At 44.7% G+C, this 17853-nt stretch overlaps 1 protein-coding gene across 1 annotated transcript in view; it reads right to left on the reverse strand.

The window, feature by feature from the left end:
- The window catches only part of LOC143934189 (taste receptor type 1 member 3-like), a 53031-nt gene extending 35178 nt beyond the window's left edge, over positions 1-17853 (reverse strand). The window contains exons 1-3 of the mRNA XM_077457586.1: positions 17592-17853; positions 11797-12097; positions 7724-8533 (exon numbers count right to left, since the gene is read on the reverse strand). Coding sequence (XP_077313712.1) covers positions 7724-8533; positions 11797-12097; positions 17592-17851 — 1371 coding nt within the window. The 5' untranslated portion in view covers positions 17852-17853. The remainder of the gene's footprint in view (positions 1-7723; positions 8534-11796; positions 12098-17591) is intronic.

A 17853-nucleotide genomic window follows, 5' to 3' on the forward strand; every position in this document is an offset into this window, starting at 1 on the left:
CTACATCAAAACGAATCTCTGTAAATCCTGACAATGCAGATTCTATTCTAAAAAGCTCCACCACTTTCACAGGGCTGTTAGCCCAAGGTATATGGTAGGTTGTCTGTTGGTGGGAGGGGCTTAAGTAAAAAAGGTATTTAACAGTTAAGCCTCATACACACGATCAGACTTTGTACAAACTTTCCCGTGGACTTTTGTACAAAGGGCGTTGGCTGACGTTTCAACGTACTGGCGACACTTCAAAAGAGGACGTTCAATTAGTCTGGTGCCACCCTTTGGTCAAATTCTGTATTGCTGTCTGATCTTTTGCTTTGGTTCTGAGTAGGGATGAGCCGAACACCCCCCGGTTCGGTTCGCACCAGAACTTTCGAACGGACCCCAAATTCATACGAACTTTAGAACCCCATTGAAGTCTATGGGACTCGAACGTTCGAAATGAAAAGTGCTAATTTTAACGGCTAATATGCAAGATACTGTCCTAAAAAGGGTTTGGGGACCTGGCTCCTGCCCCAGGGGACATGGGTCAATGCAAAAAAAAGTTTTAAAAACGGCCGTTTTGGCGGGAGCACTGATTTTAATGACGATTAAAGTGAAAAAAAAAGTGAAATATTCCTTTAAATATGGTGCCTGGGGGGTGTCTGTAGTATGCCTGTGAAGTGCCACGTGTTTACCGTGTTTAGAACAGTCCCTGCACAAAATGACATTAAACGGAAATAACACCATTTAAAACTGCTTGCGGTTTTAATGTTATATCTGGTTCCTGCAATATGGTTGAAAATCATTGAGAAAAATGGCATGGGTAGCCCTCCCTGCCCATTACCAGCCTATTTGGGTCTTGTACGCATATTAAGGGGAACCCTGTACCCATATTAAAAAAAGGAAATGCGTGTGGCCCCCAGGCCCTATATACTCAGAACAGCAGTATACAGGCGGTGCAAACAAGACAGGGACTGTGTAGGTTTGTTGTGTTAAGTTGAATCTGTTTGTAATTTTCAACTGGTACATTTTTAAAGTGTAGCTCCAGTCAAAAAAACTATTTTTAAGCTTTTTGGAAAACATAGGGAAGGGTTATCACCCCTGTATAATTTGTTTTGTCGTCCATCTTTTTTCATCTCACTTGCTGTTGTCTCCTTCCGTTTGCAAGTAGGAGATGTTTGTAAGTTGGATGTTTGAAAGTAGGGGCCTGCCCTATATGCTCTGCAGAAATGTGTTGGTTTTGCCACAACATTGTAAGCCCTCAAAGTGACTCTTGGTGGGCGCTGGAGCGCCCTGCTGTGAACGATTATATCAAGAATTGTAATTACATGCCATTGTTGAACAGTGGTAGAAAAATTGACCTTTGGTGGTTATGGTGCTGGTGTCACAACACTATAAGTCAACACCGTTACTCTGGGTGGGCACAGGAAGGGGCCCTCCTGTGAAATATTATATCAAGAATTGTAATTACATGTCCCTGTTAAACAGGGGCAAAAAAATTTGGCCTTAGGCACTGGTGCTGGTGCCACCACACTGCAACCTCTTCCATATACTCTAGTTTTATTGCAGGAATTAGCCCTGCTGCAAAGCATTGCATCAAAAATTGTAATTAAACGCCCCTGTTAAACAGGGGCAGAAAAATTGGGCCTTAGGCACTGGTGCTGGTGCCACCACACTGCAACCTCTGCCATATACTCTTCTTTTATTGCAGGAATTAGCCCTGCTGCAAAGCATTGCATCAAAAATTGTAATTAAACGCCCCTGTTAAACAGGGGCAGAAAAATTGGGCCTTAGGCACTGGTGCTGGTGCCACCACACTGCAACCTCTCCCATATACTCTTGTTTGATTGCAGGAATTAGCCCTGCTGCAAAGCATTGCATCAAAAATTGTACTTAAACGCCCCTGTTAAACAGGGGCAGAAAAATTGGGCCTTAGGCATCACCCAGAACCAGAAATGTTCTTCCAACATATCAGCGGAGGAGGAAGAGGATAGACAATCAACATAACAGGACAGTCACTCAGCATCAGCATAGGCAGTCTTGAAGGGATGTGATATTTCAAAAAAAATTATTCTGTTACATCAGCTTCAGGTGCTTGGTAGCTGTGGGTTATCCAAGACTGATTCATCTTGATGAAGGTCAGTCGATCAACTGATTCGGTGGACAGGCGCACCCTGTGATCGGTAACAAAGCCACCAGCAGCACTGAAGGTGCGTTCCGAAAGAACGCTGGATGCAGGACAGGCCAGTAGCTCAATTGCATACTGTGCAAGCTCTGGCCAGTGATCCATCCTCAAGACCCAGTAAGTCAGAGGATTTTCGGTGGGAATGGTGTCCAAGTCTGACCTTGCCCCTAGGTATTCCTGCACCATGTAAATCAGACGCTGGCGATGGGTGCTGGAACCGATCATACCTTGGGGCTGCGGACTAAAAAATTGTCTGAAAGCATCAGTCAGACGGCCACCTTCTCCACCGCTCCTTCTGACCGATGCCTCAGCAACACGTTGTCCAGGACCAGGAGTTTGTAACCTCCCAGTCTCTGGGAACGCGTTGCACAGACCTTTCTGCAAGGCCTCCCGGGGATGTCTCATCCTCTGCTCCCTCTGCGATGGCAAGATAAGGTCGGCAACCTTACCCTTGTACCGTGGATCAAGGAGAGTGGCCAGCCAGTAATGGTCCCTCTCCTTGATCCGAAGAATACGAGGATCCTTCCGCAGGCTTTGCAGGATCAGGGAGGCCATGCAGCGTAGGTTAGCTGAGGCATTCGGTCCGGAGTCCTCTGGGTCACTAAGGACCACATGATCCGCAGCTACCTCCTCCCAGCCACGTACAAGTCCACGTGTTTCTTGGGACTGTAAATCATCCCTACAAGACTGCTGCTGCTGCTGCTGATGCTGAGTGCTAGCCTCCACCTCCATGCTGACACAATCATCCTCCTCCTCCTCTTCCTCCTCCTCATCCTCTTCCTGTGTGATGGGTGGCACAGCAGGAACACTGTCTGGATAAAGGGGGCCTTGAGAGGCAAGGAAGTCCTCCTCTTCCTGCCTCTGTTCTGCCTCAAGTGCCCTGTCCATTATTCCACGCAGCGTATGCTCCAAGAGGTGGACAAGAGGTACAGTGTCACTGATGCATGCACTGTCACTGCTCACCATCTTTGTGGCCTCCTCAAACGGTGACAGGACAGTGCATGCATCCCTGATCATGCCCCACTGGCGTGGTGAGAAAAAACCGAGCTCCCCTGACCCTGTCCTGGTGCCGTAGTCGCACAGGTACTCATTGATGGCCCTCTGCTGCGTGTGCAGCCGCTGCAGCATGGCCAACGTTGAGTTCCACCTGGTGGGCATGTCACATATAAGGCGGTTCTTGGGCAGGTTCAACTCCTTTTGGAGCTCAGCCAGCCGAGCACAGGCATTAAATGATCGGCGGAAATGCACACAGACTTTCCTGGCCTGCTTCAGGACATCCTGTAAGCCGGGGTACCTGCCCAAGAACCGCTGCACCACCAGGTTAAGGACGTGAGCTACACAGGGTACATGGGTCAGTTGTCCCTGTCGGAGGGCGGAGAGGAGGTTGGTGCCATTGTCACAAACCACCATTCCTGGCTTAAGCTGGCGTGGCGTCAACCACCTCTCGGCCTGCCCCTGCAGAGCTGACAAAACATCCGCCCCAGTGTGGCTCCTGTCCCCCAAACAAACCAGCGCAATCACGGCATGGCATCGTTTTGCCTGCGTACTTGCGGAACGCCTACGAAGCACCGCTGGTTCTGAGGACAGAGCACTGGAAGAGGCCATGGAGGAAGAAGAAGAGGAGGGGGTGGAACAACCTCCAACACTACTGCACCTTGTCCTGCATCCTTCCCAGCTGCCAGAAGAGTGACCCAATGGGCCGTGAAAGACAGGTAACGTCCCTGTCCATGCCTGCTGGACCATGAGTCAGCGGTAATATGCACCTTACCGCTGACCGCCCTGTCCAGCGAGGCAAGGACATAGCCTTCCACATGCCGGAATCGCCTTCCGTGAGAAAAAGTGGCGTTTGGGGACCTGCCACTGAGGAACCGCACATTGTACAAACTCACGGAAGGGGGCCGAGTCTACCAACTGAAAAGGCAGCAGTTGAAGTGCTAGCAGTTTAGCCAAGCTAGCATTCAACCGCTGGGCATGTGGATGGCTGGGAGTGAACTTCTTTCGCCGGTCCAGCAGCTGGGGCAGGTCAACATATGTCTGGTCAAGCATGTGGTGCCCAAGCGGCTGATTTTTTGGCCACGCGAGATACGCTTGAGACATATGTTGCAAATAGCAGCGGTGCGATCTGATGCACTCGTCTCAAAAAAGGCCCACACCAAAGAACTTTTAGAATAACGCGCAGAGGCAGCGCCCTGCACAGGCGGAGCTCTGCGGTGTGATTCAGTCGGTGTGCTGCCCCTAAGCTGGCCCCCGGAGGGCATCCTGCCTCGTTGGACACGTGCCTCCTCCTCCTCCTCCTCCTCTCTCCTTCCAGGCACCCACGTGGAGTCAGTGCCCTCATCATCCCCTCCCTCTTCATCGCTGTAGTAAACCTGGCAGTATGCTGCAGCTTGTGGAACATGACTGCCAGATTGCTGTCCTTCTTGAGCATCCCCTCTCTCTGCGCTCACGCTACTGCCTTCCTCTAGCTGAGTGTCATCATCAGAGCCCACAAAACACTGGGCATCCTCCTGGAGCATGTACCCAACACTGTGCTCAAAGAGTTCAGGAGACTCCTCAGGAGGACGTGGTGGGTCTAGGGAAGGAGTCACTGATGATGACATTGAGAGGAGGGAAGACGATGCGTTGGCAGCTGCTTTGCTAGTACCCTGAGACTGGGTGAGAGAGGATGAGGAGGATGAAGAGGGCTTGGTCATCCACTCTACCAAGTCGTTGGCATGTTGCGGTTCAACATGTCCAGCTGCTGAAAAGAAGGACAAGCGTGTCCCATGGCCACGTGCTGATGACAATGCACCGCGTCCACGACCAGCACTGTTGTCTCTAGACACAGAGCCTGCTTGCCCTCTTTTATCGGCTCGCGCCTGTCTGCCTCTCCTTGCTGGCCTTCCAGACATGGTAATGGCCTGAAGGGAGTTGGGTAAAACAGCAGTGTAATGGAGTCACACAACACCCACTAAGCCCTGCAGATGGCTCTATTAGAGAACAGCAATAAACGGTAGATACAGGTGTATATTGTGCTGGAGTCACACAACACCCACTAACTCCTGCAGATGCCTTTATTATAGAACACCAGAGATAAAGGGGTATACTGTAATTGAGTCACACAACACCCACTAAGCCCTGCAGATGGCTTTATTAGAGAACAGCAATAAAGGGTAGATACAGGTGTATATTGTGCTGGAGGCACAAAAAACCCACTAACTCCTGCAGATGACTTTTTTATAGAACACTAGAGATAAAGGGGTATATACAGATGTATACTGTGCTGTGCTGGAGGCACACACAACTTCCAATAACTCCTGCAGATGGCAAGTGGGCTCAAATAGAGAAGAGCTATGTAGGTGGATATAGCGGTGTGTACTGGGTACAGAGCACGCAGACAGCATGCACAAGCTCCTAACACTACTGACTGCAAGCTCTATTATAAAAGATAGATCACTAGCTATATAGGTGAGGTGAATATAGCGGTGCATACTGCGGTCAGGGCACACAGACAACAACCACTACACAACAGCAAGATCGAAAATCGGCCGAAAATGATCGGTGTGTACTGTGTTGAAGGTACACAGAACACCCACTAACTGCTTCAGACGCCAACACACTACACTAGGCCGCCGCGCTGGCGGCCTTATATAGTGTGGGGCGTGTACTACATCCTGCCTGTGGCCAATCATGGCCTGTGGCCAATCATGGCTCTCCTCGCTGCTGGCGCTGTGATTGGCCAAGCATGCGGGGTCACAGTGCATTCTTGGCCAATCATGAGCCAGCAGTGCACTGCGATGACGCAGTGCATTGTGAGCCGTGAGCGCCACACGAATTTGGCGCGAACGGCCCATAACGTTCGGAATTCGCCGAACGGGCGAACAGCCGATGTTCGAGTCGAACGTATGTTCGACTCGAACACGAAGCTCATCCCTAGTTCTGAGCATGCGTGTTTGTACTTTGCTCCATCGGACTTATGTTGTCAAAAAGTTTGTCCGTTCGCACAGCCGACAAAAATCAGATGAAAGCCGAAAAAGTTTGTCCAATGGAGCGTACACACGGTCGGATTTTGCCTTAAAACAGCTAATTTGCATGTTTGTTGTCAAAAAGTCAGATCGTGTGTATGGGCCTTTACAGTGCAGAGACTGGTTAAACAGCCCAGAAAAGCCATTCTCAAGCAAGGTTCCATGGAACTCTAGTATTCCTTCAGAGGATGCTAGGGGTTCCTTGAGAAGTGGCAGATTGAAACCCATCTGCTGGTATTTGCATATTTCTGAGGCAATGTCATTTGACAAAGCATGTTGTATTTATTTTAATCTCTCAGATTGGTAGCCTTTAAAGCGGAGTTCCACCCAAAAATGGAACTTCCGCTTTACAGATTCCTCCCCCCCTCCGGTGTCACATTTGGCACCTTTCAGGGGGGGAGCAGATACCTGTATAATCCAGGTATTTGCTCCCACTTCCGGGCATAGATCAATGCAGGCTCCGCCCTGCATGTCCGGCCCATCCTCCACCCCCCCTCACTGTCTTCTGGGAGGCACACAGGTCCCAGAAAACAGCAGGGAGCAGTGAGGACACGCAGCGCGACTTGCACATGCGCAGTAGGGAACCAGGCTGTGAAGCCGCAAGGCTTCACTTCCTGATTTACTTACTGAAGATGGCGGGGCCTCCACCCGAGAGCCAAGGGACAGATCGGCTTTGGGTGAGGACATCGTAGGCACCCTGGACAGGTGAGTGTCCATATTTTAAAAGTCAGGAGCTGCAGTATTTGTGGCTGCTGACTTAAAAAAAAAAAAATTGGCGGAACTCAGCTTTAAATAAGTAACCACTGACCCCAGTGATTTTTTTTGTCTGTCAGTAAGGGTGCCATTATTCCCACTGACCACCAATGTAGGGGGCAATCTTCATACTGACCACCAGTGTGAGAACCAATCCTCCTATTGACCAGCATTGGTACAGTGGACTCTTCTCACTTATCCCCAGTTTAAAAGTAAATTCTTCCCACCTATCCCCAATGTAACAGGGCATACTTCCCCCTGATCTCCAATGTGACAGGACATTCTTTCCATTGACTATAAATGTAACAGGGCATTCTTTCCACTGACAAACAATGTAAGGGACATTCTTTCCCTACTGACCACAATATAAGGTGCATTCTTTCCCTACTGACCACCAATGTAAGGGGCAATTTTCCTCCCAATGACCACTAATGTAGAGGGCAGGTTTCCACTAACTACCAGTATATAAGTGGCTTTTCTACACTGACCACCAACGCACCAACATGAGCGAGCATTATACTGACTACCAACCTAAGAGGGCACGTTTACAATGACGACACTACATTTTTCACTGTCTTTGTTCTCCAGGTATCAATTTCACCAAGTATGCCACATTCCATAGTAATTCATTCATTGCTTATTTATTTGTTCACTTATTATTATATCTGCAGGTTACTAACCACACTAATGTAGCTTTAGATTTTTTAGACATAGAAATTATTTAAAGGGTCCTCCAGAGTAAAAGGTTTCAGATAGACTTGCGTATATAAATATAATATATATTTTTAATCAATTCACTACTTACCTGCCAAGGAAGTATATGATACACATCCTTGCACTGACCATCTAGACCACGCACGGTATTATGAATAGCTTGGCCAATGCAGTGGACTGCAATATACACTCGATATGCCAGGCCAAGTGCCATAGGGTCCTGTAGCATTGTTATATTGTCAGGCGTTAAAATTCTGCATGATTGACATTGTTCCAGAAGGTCTTTAGTCTGGAAAACATACTGCTTGCTGATATTTGGATTTGTTGTGCTACCATTGAAAAGAAGCTTATTTTCCTTTTGAATCAGGTGTAGAATATGCTGTACATAGTCTTTAAATCCAGGCAATGATTTACTTGTTGCAGAAAAACCAATGACTGTACCAATGGACTGCATACCTGGCATCTGCTGGAGAGATGTAGACTGGGACCAGGTTGTTGTGGCAATCCAGACCATTTTTAACTGGAAATCTATAGCAGCTTTAAAGAAGAGTTCAGCTTCCTCTACTGTGGAGAACACAATAGTGACATTAACTCCTGTGTTCTGAAGTTGAAGAATCAGGTTCTGCATAGATGTATTGAAATTTGGGTTGTTTTTATTTTCCGGTATGTAAGCTTGATAGGCAATGCCAATGCCAGCTTGGGCAGCCTCAGCATTGAACAGGAAGAGTCCTTGATTACCGTATTCATTTTTGCTAGCCACTGTGCCCACCCAGTTCCACTGAAACTCTTTTAGAAGGTTTACAATTCCCTGAGTCAGGGTTATATAACTAGGGATGGTATGTAGAAATGCTGGGTAGATGGCCTTGTCACTGAACCTTCCATTGGAAACCTGATAGCTTATCTGAAATACAGTACAAAGAGAAAACAAAAAAAACAAAAAGTTGACTGATATACGCTCATACAACCATACTAGGCTTTAGTCACTCTTCTACGCAGAAGATGAGAAGCAAATTCAGTCCTGGCGGTCTCACAAACTATGTCAGTATAGGTTATGGAGAATCACAACAGGGAGTACCCCTAAACCATAATGGGAAGCAAGTTTATTTATTTATTTATTGCTCCTTTATACCAGTGTACATATAATATGAAGGTAAATAAGATTCCAATTTGTTCTCTGAACCTCCTTTTTCTGTATGAGCAAATGCTAAATGTTGCTTACACTAAAGGCAGGAAAGTCCAACACTAGCCTGTTTACCTGTAGATATTTAGATGGGAGGCAAAGTAGTCCATTACAACTGGTCAGCATTTATCATTCACTATTCTGATCCAAATCCTGCTGACAACTTCCATGGCCCCTTTCAATAACAGAAAAGCAGTTTACCCTGCAATTCTATCCCACTCCCCTGCCTTGCCATTCAGGAAGTCTGTGCTATTCAACAGCCACTGGCTGATTTCTGAATTGAAAGACCCCCGGCTTAACCCAACCTTTCTTGGTGCCCAGATAGTCATGGCCACACCCCCTGTAGTCTTCTTTACTGCAGTAGGTGTCATAACTATAAGTATGGAACTCATCCTTGTATCCCACTGTGCATGTGAACATTGGGCAGCCTCCACTTCTGGGGTTGTGCATCAGTGACAATGTTCCTTCAGGCTGGGTTCATATACACTATATTACCAAAATTATTGGGAGGCCTGCCTTTACACTCACATGACATTTAATGGCATCCCACTCTTAGTCCATAGGGTTCAATATTGAGTTGGCCCACCCTTTGCAGCTATAACAGCTTCAACTCTTCTGGAAAGAGCAGCGCAGACTAAGACTGGGATGCCATTAACGTTCAGGTCTGTCCCAATACTTTTGGTAATATAGTGTATATGCTAATTTCATGCGGGTTTACCCACATACAATTCACATGACATGCTTTTGTGAACTGTTCTCAATGGAACTGGTTCACACAGGTCCGGGGCGGCCACGGTGTGAATTGCAAAAGGGTCCTGTGCTTCTTTTGGTCCAGTTCAGGTACGAATTCAGGCAAAAATTGGGACCTGAATTGCACCTGAACTGGTGTACAGAAACACACTGAACCCCGTGCTGTAAACCTGGCATCAGTGACAGTGGCTTTATTCCATCTCAAGTGCACTCTCATACACTTGCCAGTGGCCAAAGAAGGGGTCCTGGTTCACACTTCATCACTCCCGGCTTCTAGGCGACTCAGACTGTTATTCCTGGCACATGTCATTTTTTGTGAGTTCAATTTTATCCATTTAATAATTATTTCTGCTTAATATACTACACTATAGGGTTTTGCTCTCTTGTCTTTCCTTTTGTTTTTCTGGGATTCGAGAGAGCACCCACTCTAGCCCAAGAGCAGCACCCTCCTAGTTAGATCATTGCAAACAATTTTTTTGGGCTACCCACATTATTATATTTCAGGCTAGTGCTAGATCCTCACTTAATCTATTAACCTCGGGATCATATGTAGCATATGGCTGTTATTATTTTCTTTTATCATTGTTATTATTGAAACTTTGCCATGAGCTTTTTGATGCATTCGGAGCAGGGTAAATTATACTGGTGTTGAGTGCTGTGGTTTTTTTTTTTTCCTTTGGAACCCAATTTATTTAGTTGCGGCATCATAACCATGCCATTGTTGAGTGTAGGCATTTATTGTAGCACTCACCACATCTAATTAACCCAAATATAGATGCAGATTGCTGAAGACTGGCTGTAGTCCCAGCACCTAGGAGGTAGCAATGCATACATGAATTTGAGGTTCTATATTCTACTCCATCCCCAGGCTGGAAGAGCTCTTTGCTGGCAGCAGTCACAATGTTGCCATTTTGTAGAAGATTTTTAGTTACTTCCTGTGCAGTGCAGTAAGTTGTGCAGGGAGAGGAAGGCAATGTGGATTCTGGATTTAGGGTTTAGAAAACTGAACTGCATGTAAGCAGGTGCTTGTGGGGTGTCATTGAATGTATTTTTGCTGTGGTATTCATTGCACTGTGTATTTATACAGACAAATACAGGCTGCTCAGGATTCAAAGGGGTTAACTGTGTTTAGACAGATAGTAGGGATACGTATAGCATCTGTTGAACATAAACTCTCAGCTTATGCTGATGACTTATTATTTTATCTCTCCACACCTTGGGTATCATATCCACCTTGATGACTGAAGTTCATAGATTTGGTAGTTTATATAACCTCAAAATAAACTTTGAGAAGTCTGCACTCCTGCCCAGCCACGTCCCTCCAATTATGGTAATGACTCTGCAACACTCTTATCCGTTTATTTGGAATACTGATTTTTTATTTTATTTGGGGGTGCACATTACGTCAGATGCAAAACTTTTATATGATCTTAATTATAGTTCTTTTTTGATAGAAATAACAGAGGACCTGCAGAAATGGAAGGGTGAATGCTCTTAAAATGAGTATATTACCCAGAATAATCTATATCCTACACACGGTATTGATTACACTCCGACAGACCTTTTTTAAACGTTTGTGGTGTTTGTATGGAAAGATAGATGGCCTAGGCTGGCTTATGACATCCTATGTAGACGCAAATTGGAAGGGGGAGTGGGGTCACCAGATGTAACTTTGTATTACAAAGCTATGGCTTTAGTACGCATCTCGAATTGGTGCCATGATTCCTCCAATAAAATGTGGGTCTCTTTAGAAAAGACAATGGCAGGAATCTGGTGGGTGCCCCATGGATACTGACTTTATCTAGGGGTCTCTCAGATTGGACATCCCCTTTAACCTGGAATTCTTTATCTGTATGGGATAAATTGAATAAATCAGGTAAATATGCACCTCAGATATCCCCTCTGAGTCCCACTGGACTGGTGGAGAGGGCAAGGGCTCAACAGTGTCCCACCTAAATGCAAAATACGATGAAAACACGTTTTACAGAGAGACTCTGTACATTTAACTATTGTATACAGTATATGGCTCTTCTCTTAGCCAAGGTACCACCATAATGTTGACTGTCCACATGAACATAGCCCTGCCTGGTCCCGGGCATTGATGAGCATGCACACAAGAAAAGGTGCCCCCACGTTCAGGGCAAGTAGACCCCACCCACATACATGCTAGTGATTACAGCACCTTTAACATCATAACTCCCCTTTACAGTTTCACTGTGTAACACTGAGCTTACCTGGGGTAAAAGGAAGAAGCCGAATAGTTTTGCAGTTGCTGCAACCATTTCTGATGTTGATGGCCCAATTACAGCCACGACTTGTTGCTCAAAATTTGTATAGTTACAGACTACAGGGATAGAGCTATCTTCTCTCTCAGAAAGAAATCTCAAAGCTGCTTGTAGTGTGGCATCTGTATTAAAGCAGGTATCATATATCTCATATCCAAGACTGGTATTGGGCAGAATGGTACTGCTGTTGTTAATTTCCTCCACCGTAAACTTCATTGCCAATAACCCAATAAACTCATAGACATTGAAGCTGTTGAAAGAGGGATTGACACAACACAGGTTGGCTTTAACTGTGATAAAATAGGAACTGTGTCTTCAGTATAGGAAAGAGTTCTTTACAGTAAGAGTGGGTAAGCTGTGCTAGATCCAATTGAAAGAAGTAGTAATGGTAAAATCAGTCATGCTATTAACACAGGATGTTATCCTTATTAGTTTTTATTTGCATATATTAATTTATTGATAACGCAATTTGTAAGAAATTGATCTGCTGCTTCATGATTTTAAGTAGGAATATTTTTCAAATTTTGTGCCCAAGCTTGTGACCATGACACCATATATCTGTAACTGAAATATCTGTAACTAACTCAGTCTACTCTGTGTGAGGCATGCTAAAAGCAACCATGGAAAAATAACATTAGTTCTGGGTAAAGCTGGCGTTAATATAGAGATCATCCCTAAGGCCTCATGCACATAGGAGTTTTACAAGCATCCAACATAGATTTTTATGCCTTTAAACTCAGTTCAGTGTTAGCCTCTGTGGCTATGTGTGTTGGATGTTTAGATCAGTATTTTAAGAGAAGCGTTTAGAGGCATTAAAAAAAGTCCCAAAGCTGCTTGTATAGAGCAGCATATAAACTTAATTTACATGTGAATGCACATTTATTGTAATAGCTAGAATACATGAAAATTCTATCAATAGAGTGGGTTTATGCTAAAAGGCTTCTAAACGCCATACACCTGTAAATACACATAAATGCACATAAACACGATTAAAAAAAAATACAAGGCAATTTTTCTGCCAACTTTTCAGCACATTAGGTACATCAATTTGAACACCTATGTTTATGAGGCCTAAAGATTATCTCCACTTTTGTTGATAAAAAAAACAACCCCCTCTGGGTGATCTATGTACATTGCAGGTATTTTTAACAACCTTTGTTGCGGATTCCTACCTGTTGTCAATGTACAGAGTGAATCTGAACGGGAGTGATTTAATGAAGAAAATTGCAGGATCTGAATCCCTTTAGAAATTATTGACGCTTTGAGAGTAACTTATCAAAAATTAGACTTTTGTTGCAGAGGATGCCTAAAATCAGATTTGTACCTTGGTGAAGAATTCTGGAAAAATCAGTTTGCCAATCATACAAGCAGGAAATTACATTTCTGGGGGGCGTTCAATATAACAATTGTGTACAGAACGACTCCAATTTCCCATATTGCATTGAATTTTACAGAAAATTACAGTGCTGTACATTGAAAAGGAAACATCATTTTTAAAACATTCAATTACAATATGGCTTATGTAGAAATGTATATGCTATATTATCATTTTTTTTGTTTGCTATTTCTTTTTCCAATGAAAGTGGACTTAACCTTAAGAAGATCTTTTAGCCCATTTTGGGGTGAAGATCAATGGCCTATGATAAGGCCCCCGCTCCACTGATGCTCCCCTTTCTCACAATGTCACACCGCTCCTCCCTCCATTGCAGATGACACCAAAATACCCAGTGTCAACTGGTGTCAGAGCCTAAAGGGGGCAGTGATGTCACCGCCAGCATTATGTGACAGTATTCAGGCCTAGTGATTGGTCACTAAACTCGAGCACTGTTGTGTGGGAGGAGGAGGTCGCTCCCTTACCCAAAAGCATGAGTATTTTGTGCTGGCTGAGCTACAGGAAGGGATGACAGAGGATTGCTAGTGAGATAAGTACCAGTGGGTGGAGGGTGGTTTCACAGACACTGTCACTTTGCATTTTAAAAGGGGAAAAGTGGCAGTGTTTAAAGCTGAACTCCAGGAATGAGACAAAATCTACCTGTGCTGGGCTCCCCTGTAGTGCAGGGGTTACATGCTTTTTTAGTCTAGGGGTGCAGGAACAAGGTGTATTCTTTATCCCTGATTCTGACAGGGTCCCTCAATCCATACACCTAATAACCAATCCCCCACAATGTCCATGCTTCAGGCTGCGGTTGCAAGCTCGCCACCTCACATACAATGCAGATTTATCCCTTCAATCTGCTTGATGATGCCAAGGAACTGCCCACAGTTTGAGCCTGCTATAAAGTAGTAAGCAATACAATTGTATTTTCTTTACTTCTAGACTAAACAAACAGTTAAGCTGTGCAGTGGGGGGGGGGCAAATTTGCACATTTTGTCTCATTCCTGATTCCCGGAGTTCAGCTAAATTAAATCTGCCTGTAAGATTTCTGCTTTCTCAATCATCTTTAATGCCTTATGTAATAAATGTATTTTCTATGTAGCACCCTCTAGTTGTGTGCTAGATGTAAGGTAGGTTTATTAGTGTAAGAAAATTTAGTTTGGCTCAGGGCTAAGCCTGAGCTGTAAATCTGGGTCAGGATTCAGCGCCTCTGGTGCCTCCCCCTGGTCTAGAAGGTTGTAGAAACTTCTAGAGCTAGTGAGTGGAGGTTAGGAAGAGCTGTTTGGAATATTTATGAGGAACCCAGCCAATCCCCAGTAAAGGGTTAGCAGGGGACAGGTTCACCTCATAAATAGGCATGAGCCATGCCAGCAGGGACGGTTGGGTGGAAGATGGAGATATAGTGCTGTGGAGACTGTCGGTTGCCCTCTGGGGTACCCCCTAGTCTGGAGGGTGCCCTTGGGCCGGGGCTCGGGTGCTGGAGGGATCCTGTCACAACACAAGGAGGAAGCCCTTCTTGGAGGCATGGGAGCAAGTGGAAGACAGTGTAAGTAGATCAACACTACTGGGGACTTACAAGGGGGGAGACTGCAATACATAGCCAGTACTCCCTTAAGGCGGTGTTGTGTCAGGTTGTCATCCCTTCCCTGGGAGATCTCCTGCAGAGTCAGCTGGGAGGGCTGGTGTGAGTCAGTCTAGAGTCTGGAGTCACTGTGGAGAAGTCAGCCTGGAGGGCTAAAAGGTTCAGTTGCAGCCAGGTGGGATGGCAGTGTCTGAAGAGGTGGTGCTGGGACCGGTAGCCACAGGACGGAGATTGCAAGCTGATCACTAAGTACAGCTACACAACAAGGGGCTTTGAGTTCCTGCCTTCAAAAGGCCATTGCTAAATCTGACTGTGAGCCTGCCAGGTTCATTATCCAGCTGGAGTCTGCAAACAAGTAAAGTGCAGGAGGCGTGTCAAGGAGGCTTTATATAGACTGTGTTTAGGAAGATGTCCCTGAAGATGTTGCTAAAGTGTTGTTGCTGAAGTCAAGTGGGCATCCCATAATTTCCCATCCCCACCCAAGTTATTAACCCTCAATAAACCACAAAAACAAAGTCACTGGATTTTCTCTGTCTCTGGAGGGCCTGTGAAGATTCAGTGTGCCTGCTTCTGCAAGGTGTGGGATCCCAGTTCAACTGCAGCTCCCTAGGAGGTGCACTACATCTCCTATTCATCTTTATTGGTATATAGTGCTGTCAACTTCTATTTCTGTGGTGAAGGAAGTGAGGGAGAACACAGATAACAATGAAAAGAGGACAACTCCTTAGAATGGGAACACAGTAGCAATAGCTTGGCAGGGATTCAATTCCTCACTGTTATATCCAAAACCAAAAAGAACATTTTGGCTTTCATCATTATTGATTGTCAAAATGCAACTGCTAATGGCAGCTAGATAGTGTATAGGGTATAAATAGGTGAGTTTAGCTATACGAAACATGACCTCCTCATATCACACAAACACGGTATACCAAATTTCATACGCATGATAAATACACTATTTAAAGACTTTCGTATGTGAAATGAGTTGAAAAAGAAAAAGTCATCTTGAATTGGGATCACTGACAGGCCCTCAAAAAGCAGTCCACTATTCAGAATGTGCACGCTGGTTAGTTCCCCCAGGCCACCTGACTTCTACAGTTTTATTTGGTAGATTAATCTATTACACTAGGCTTTGTACAAACACTATTAATGCACCTGCATTTTTTTACTTTTTTCATTCGTTTTTGCATAGCTCCCAACTGTCCCTGATTTTGAGGGACTGTCCCTGATTTGGAGCAATGTCCCTGTGTCCCCCATTACTCCTCATTTGTCCCTCATTTGTATATAAAATGCACTTTTTATCTATCAAAAAGTGTTTTCCAGCGCTAAACATTTCATCTGATTTCTAAATTGCTGTATTTGTAAATTCCAAAAGCCAATATAAAGGAATAGCAGTGGTAAAAAAAAAAGCACTTGTGAGTTTAACCAATCTTGTTTTTTTATACAATTCTCCTTTTCAGGGGGTGTGGCAAGGGGTGTGTCCTATGCCTGCATACTTTTTCCTCATTCCCTCATTCCCATCTCAAAAAGTTGTGAGGTATGGTTTTTGTGCTTTTAAGGATCCCATTCAACTGATTGGCACATGGCTATTGTTAAAATGGATTCCCCCTCCATAAGAGTGACCTGGCAATGCATTAGGTAGTAAAGTCAGGATTGTAAATCATCTGTATCCAGTTCATGCGTATACTTCCAAAATATCCTTTTTCTAAAATAGAACAAATGATTCCAGTTTTAATGAACTGTAAAGCCTCATACACACGATAGGACGTAGTACAAACTTTCCCTTGGATTTTTGTACAAAGGGCGTCGGCCCTGAACTTGTATTGCATACACACAGCAGGACTTTTTCAGCCAACTTTCACCAAATCATGTGGTTTTTCTGCTCTTTACCGCCACCTTTGGTCAACGTCTGTATTGTTGTCTGATCTTTTGCATTGGTTCTGAGCATGCCTGTTAGTACTTTGTACAAAAGTCTGATGGTTTTCTGTACACACGATCAGACTTTGCTCCATCGGACTTTTGTTGCCAGAAAGTTTGTCCGTTCGCACAGCCAACAAAAGTCAGATGAAAACCAAAAAAGTTTGTCCGATGGAGTGTACACACGGTCAGATGTTGCTCCAAAACAGCTAATTTGCATGTTTGTTGTCAAAAAGTCTGATCGTGTGTATGGGCCTTAAAGGTTACCTTTACCCTTTAGCAGTACTGTCTGGAAGTCCTTTACTCAGCATGAACACCCGGCTCTCCCTTTTGTACCTCCAGCTTGTGAGTAAGTGAGATCCTGTTTTCATCATTGCCTAGTGAATACGGTGGATTGTGGGGCAAGGCTCCCTACCCTTTCTGATCACAGTAACCTAATAAGGAAGCACATCACACCTCTATAGGGTGTTACCCTAGTAAGCATACTTTGAAGCAAAACAGAAGAAGGAGTATGAAAGTATGTCACTTTTTCTGTACAGAATATAATATGAATGAGGCCATAAGTAATTAAGGGGGAGGAACATTTAATTTAGGCTTCTAACCTCATTGGCTTGGAAACAATTGTATCTCAAATAGCCTCTGTAAATAGATTCTAATCCTACTGAATGCAAAGGTCCAGAATGCCAGTCTTTCCCACCACATCCTAAAACCCTTATACTATATTATTTAAAGTTTAGTAAAGTAGAGTCCTATTCATTTTATCTATGTACTCCAGACCCACTTGGTTTTTTAAGCAGCACTACCTAACAAACAGTAAACTTGAAATGGTTGTGTTATATGTGCCCCTATCAGAGAAAATGAAAATCGTACCTTTTGCATTTGGTAGTTCCATTATTTCCCCAGCTGCTCAACATGTTGACTTCATTATGTATAGCGAACAGTCCGCCCAGTTTGAGGTCCCCAGGTAAGTTGAAAAATGTTTGAAAGGTCGAATCTCCCATCTTCAGTAAAGGACAAAATGGAGAATAACTGAGTAGTAATATAATAACTAAAGCACTAAGGGTGGACATTTCCACATGGAATTCAGGAATGACCACTAATTTGTGCCCTTGGTATAGTAGAAAATGCATGA

Source organism: Lithobates pipiens, unplaced genomic scaffold (genome assembly GCF_037356315.1).
Source record: "Lithobates pipiens isolate NorthernLeopardFrog02 unplaced genomic scaffold, aLitPip1_a1.2 Scaffold_27, whole genome shotgun sequence".
Lineage (NCBI taxonomy): Eukaryota > Metazoa > Chordata > Amphibia > Anura > Ranidae > Lithobates > Lithobates pipiens.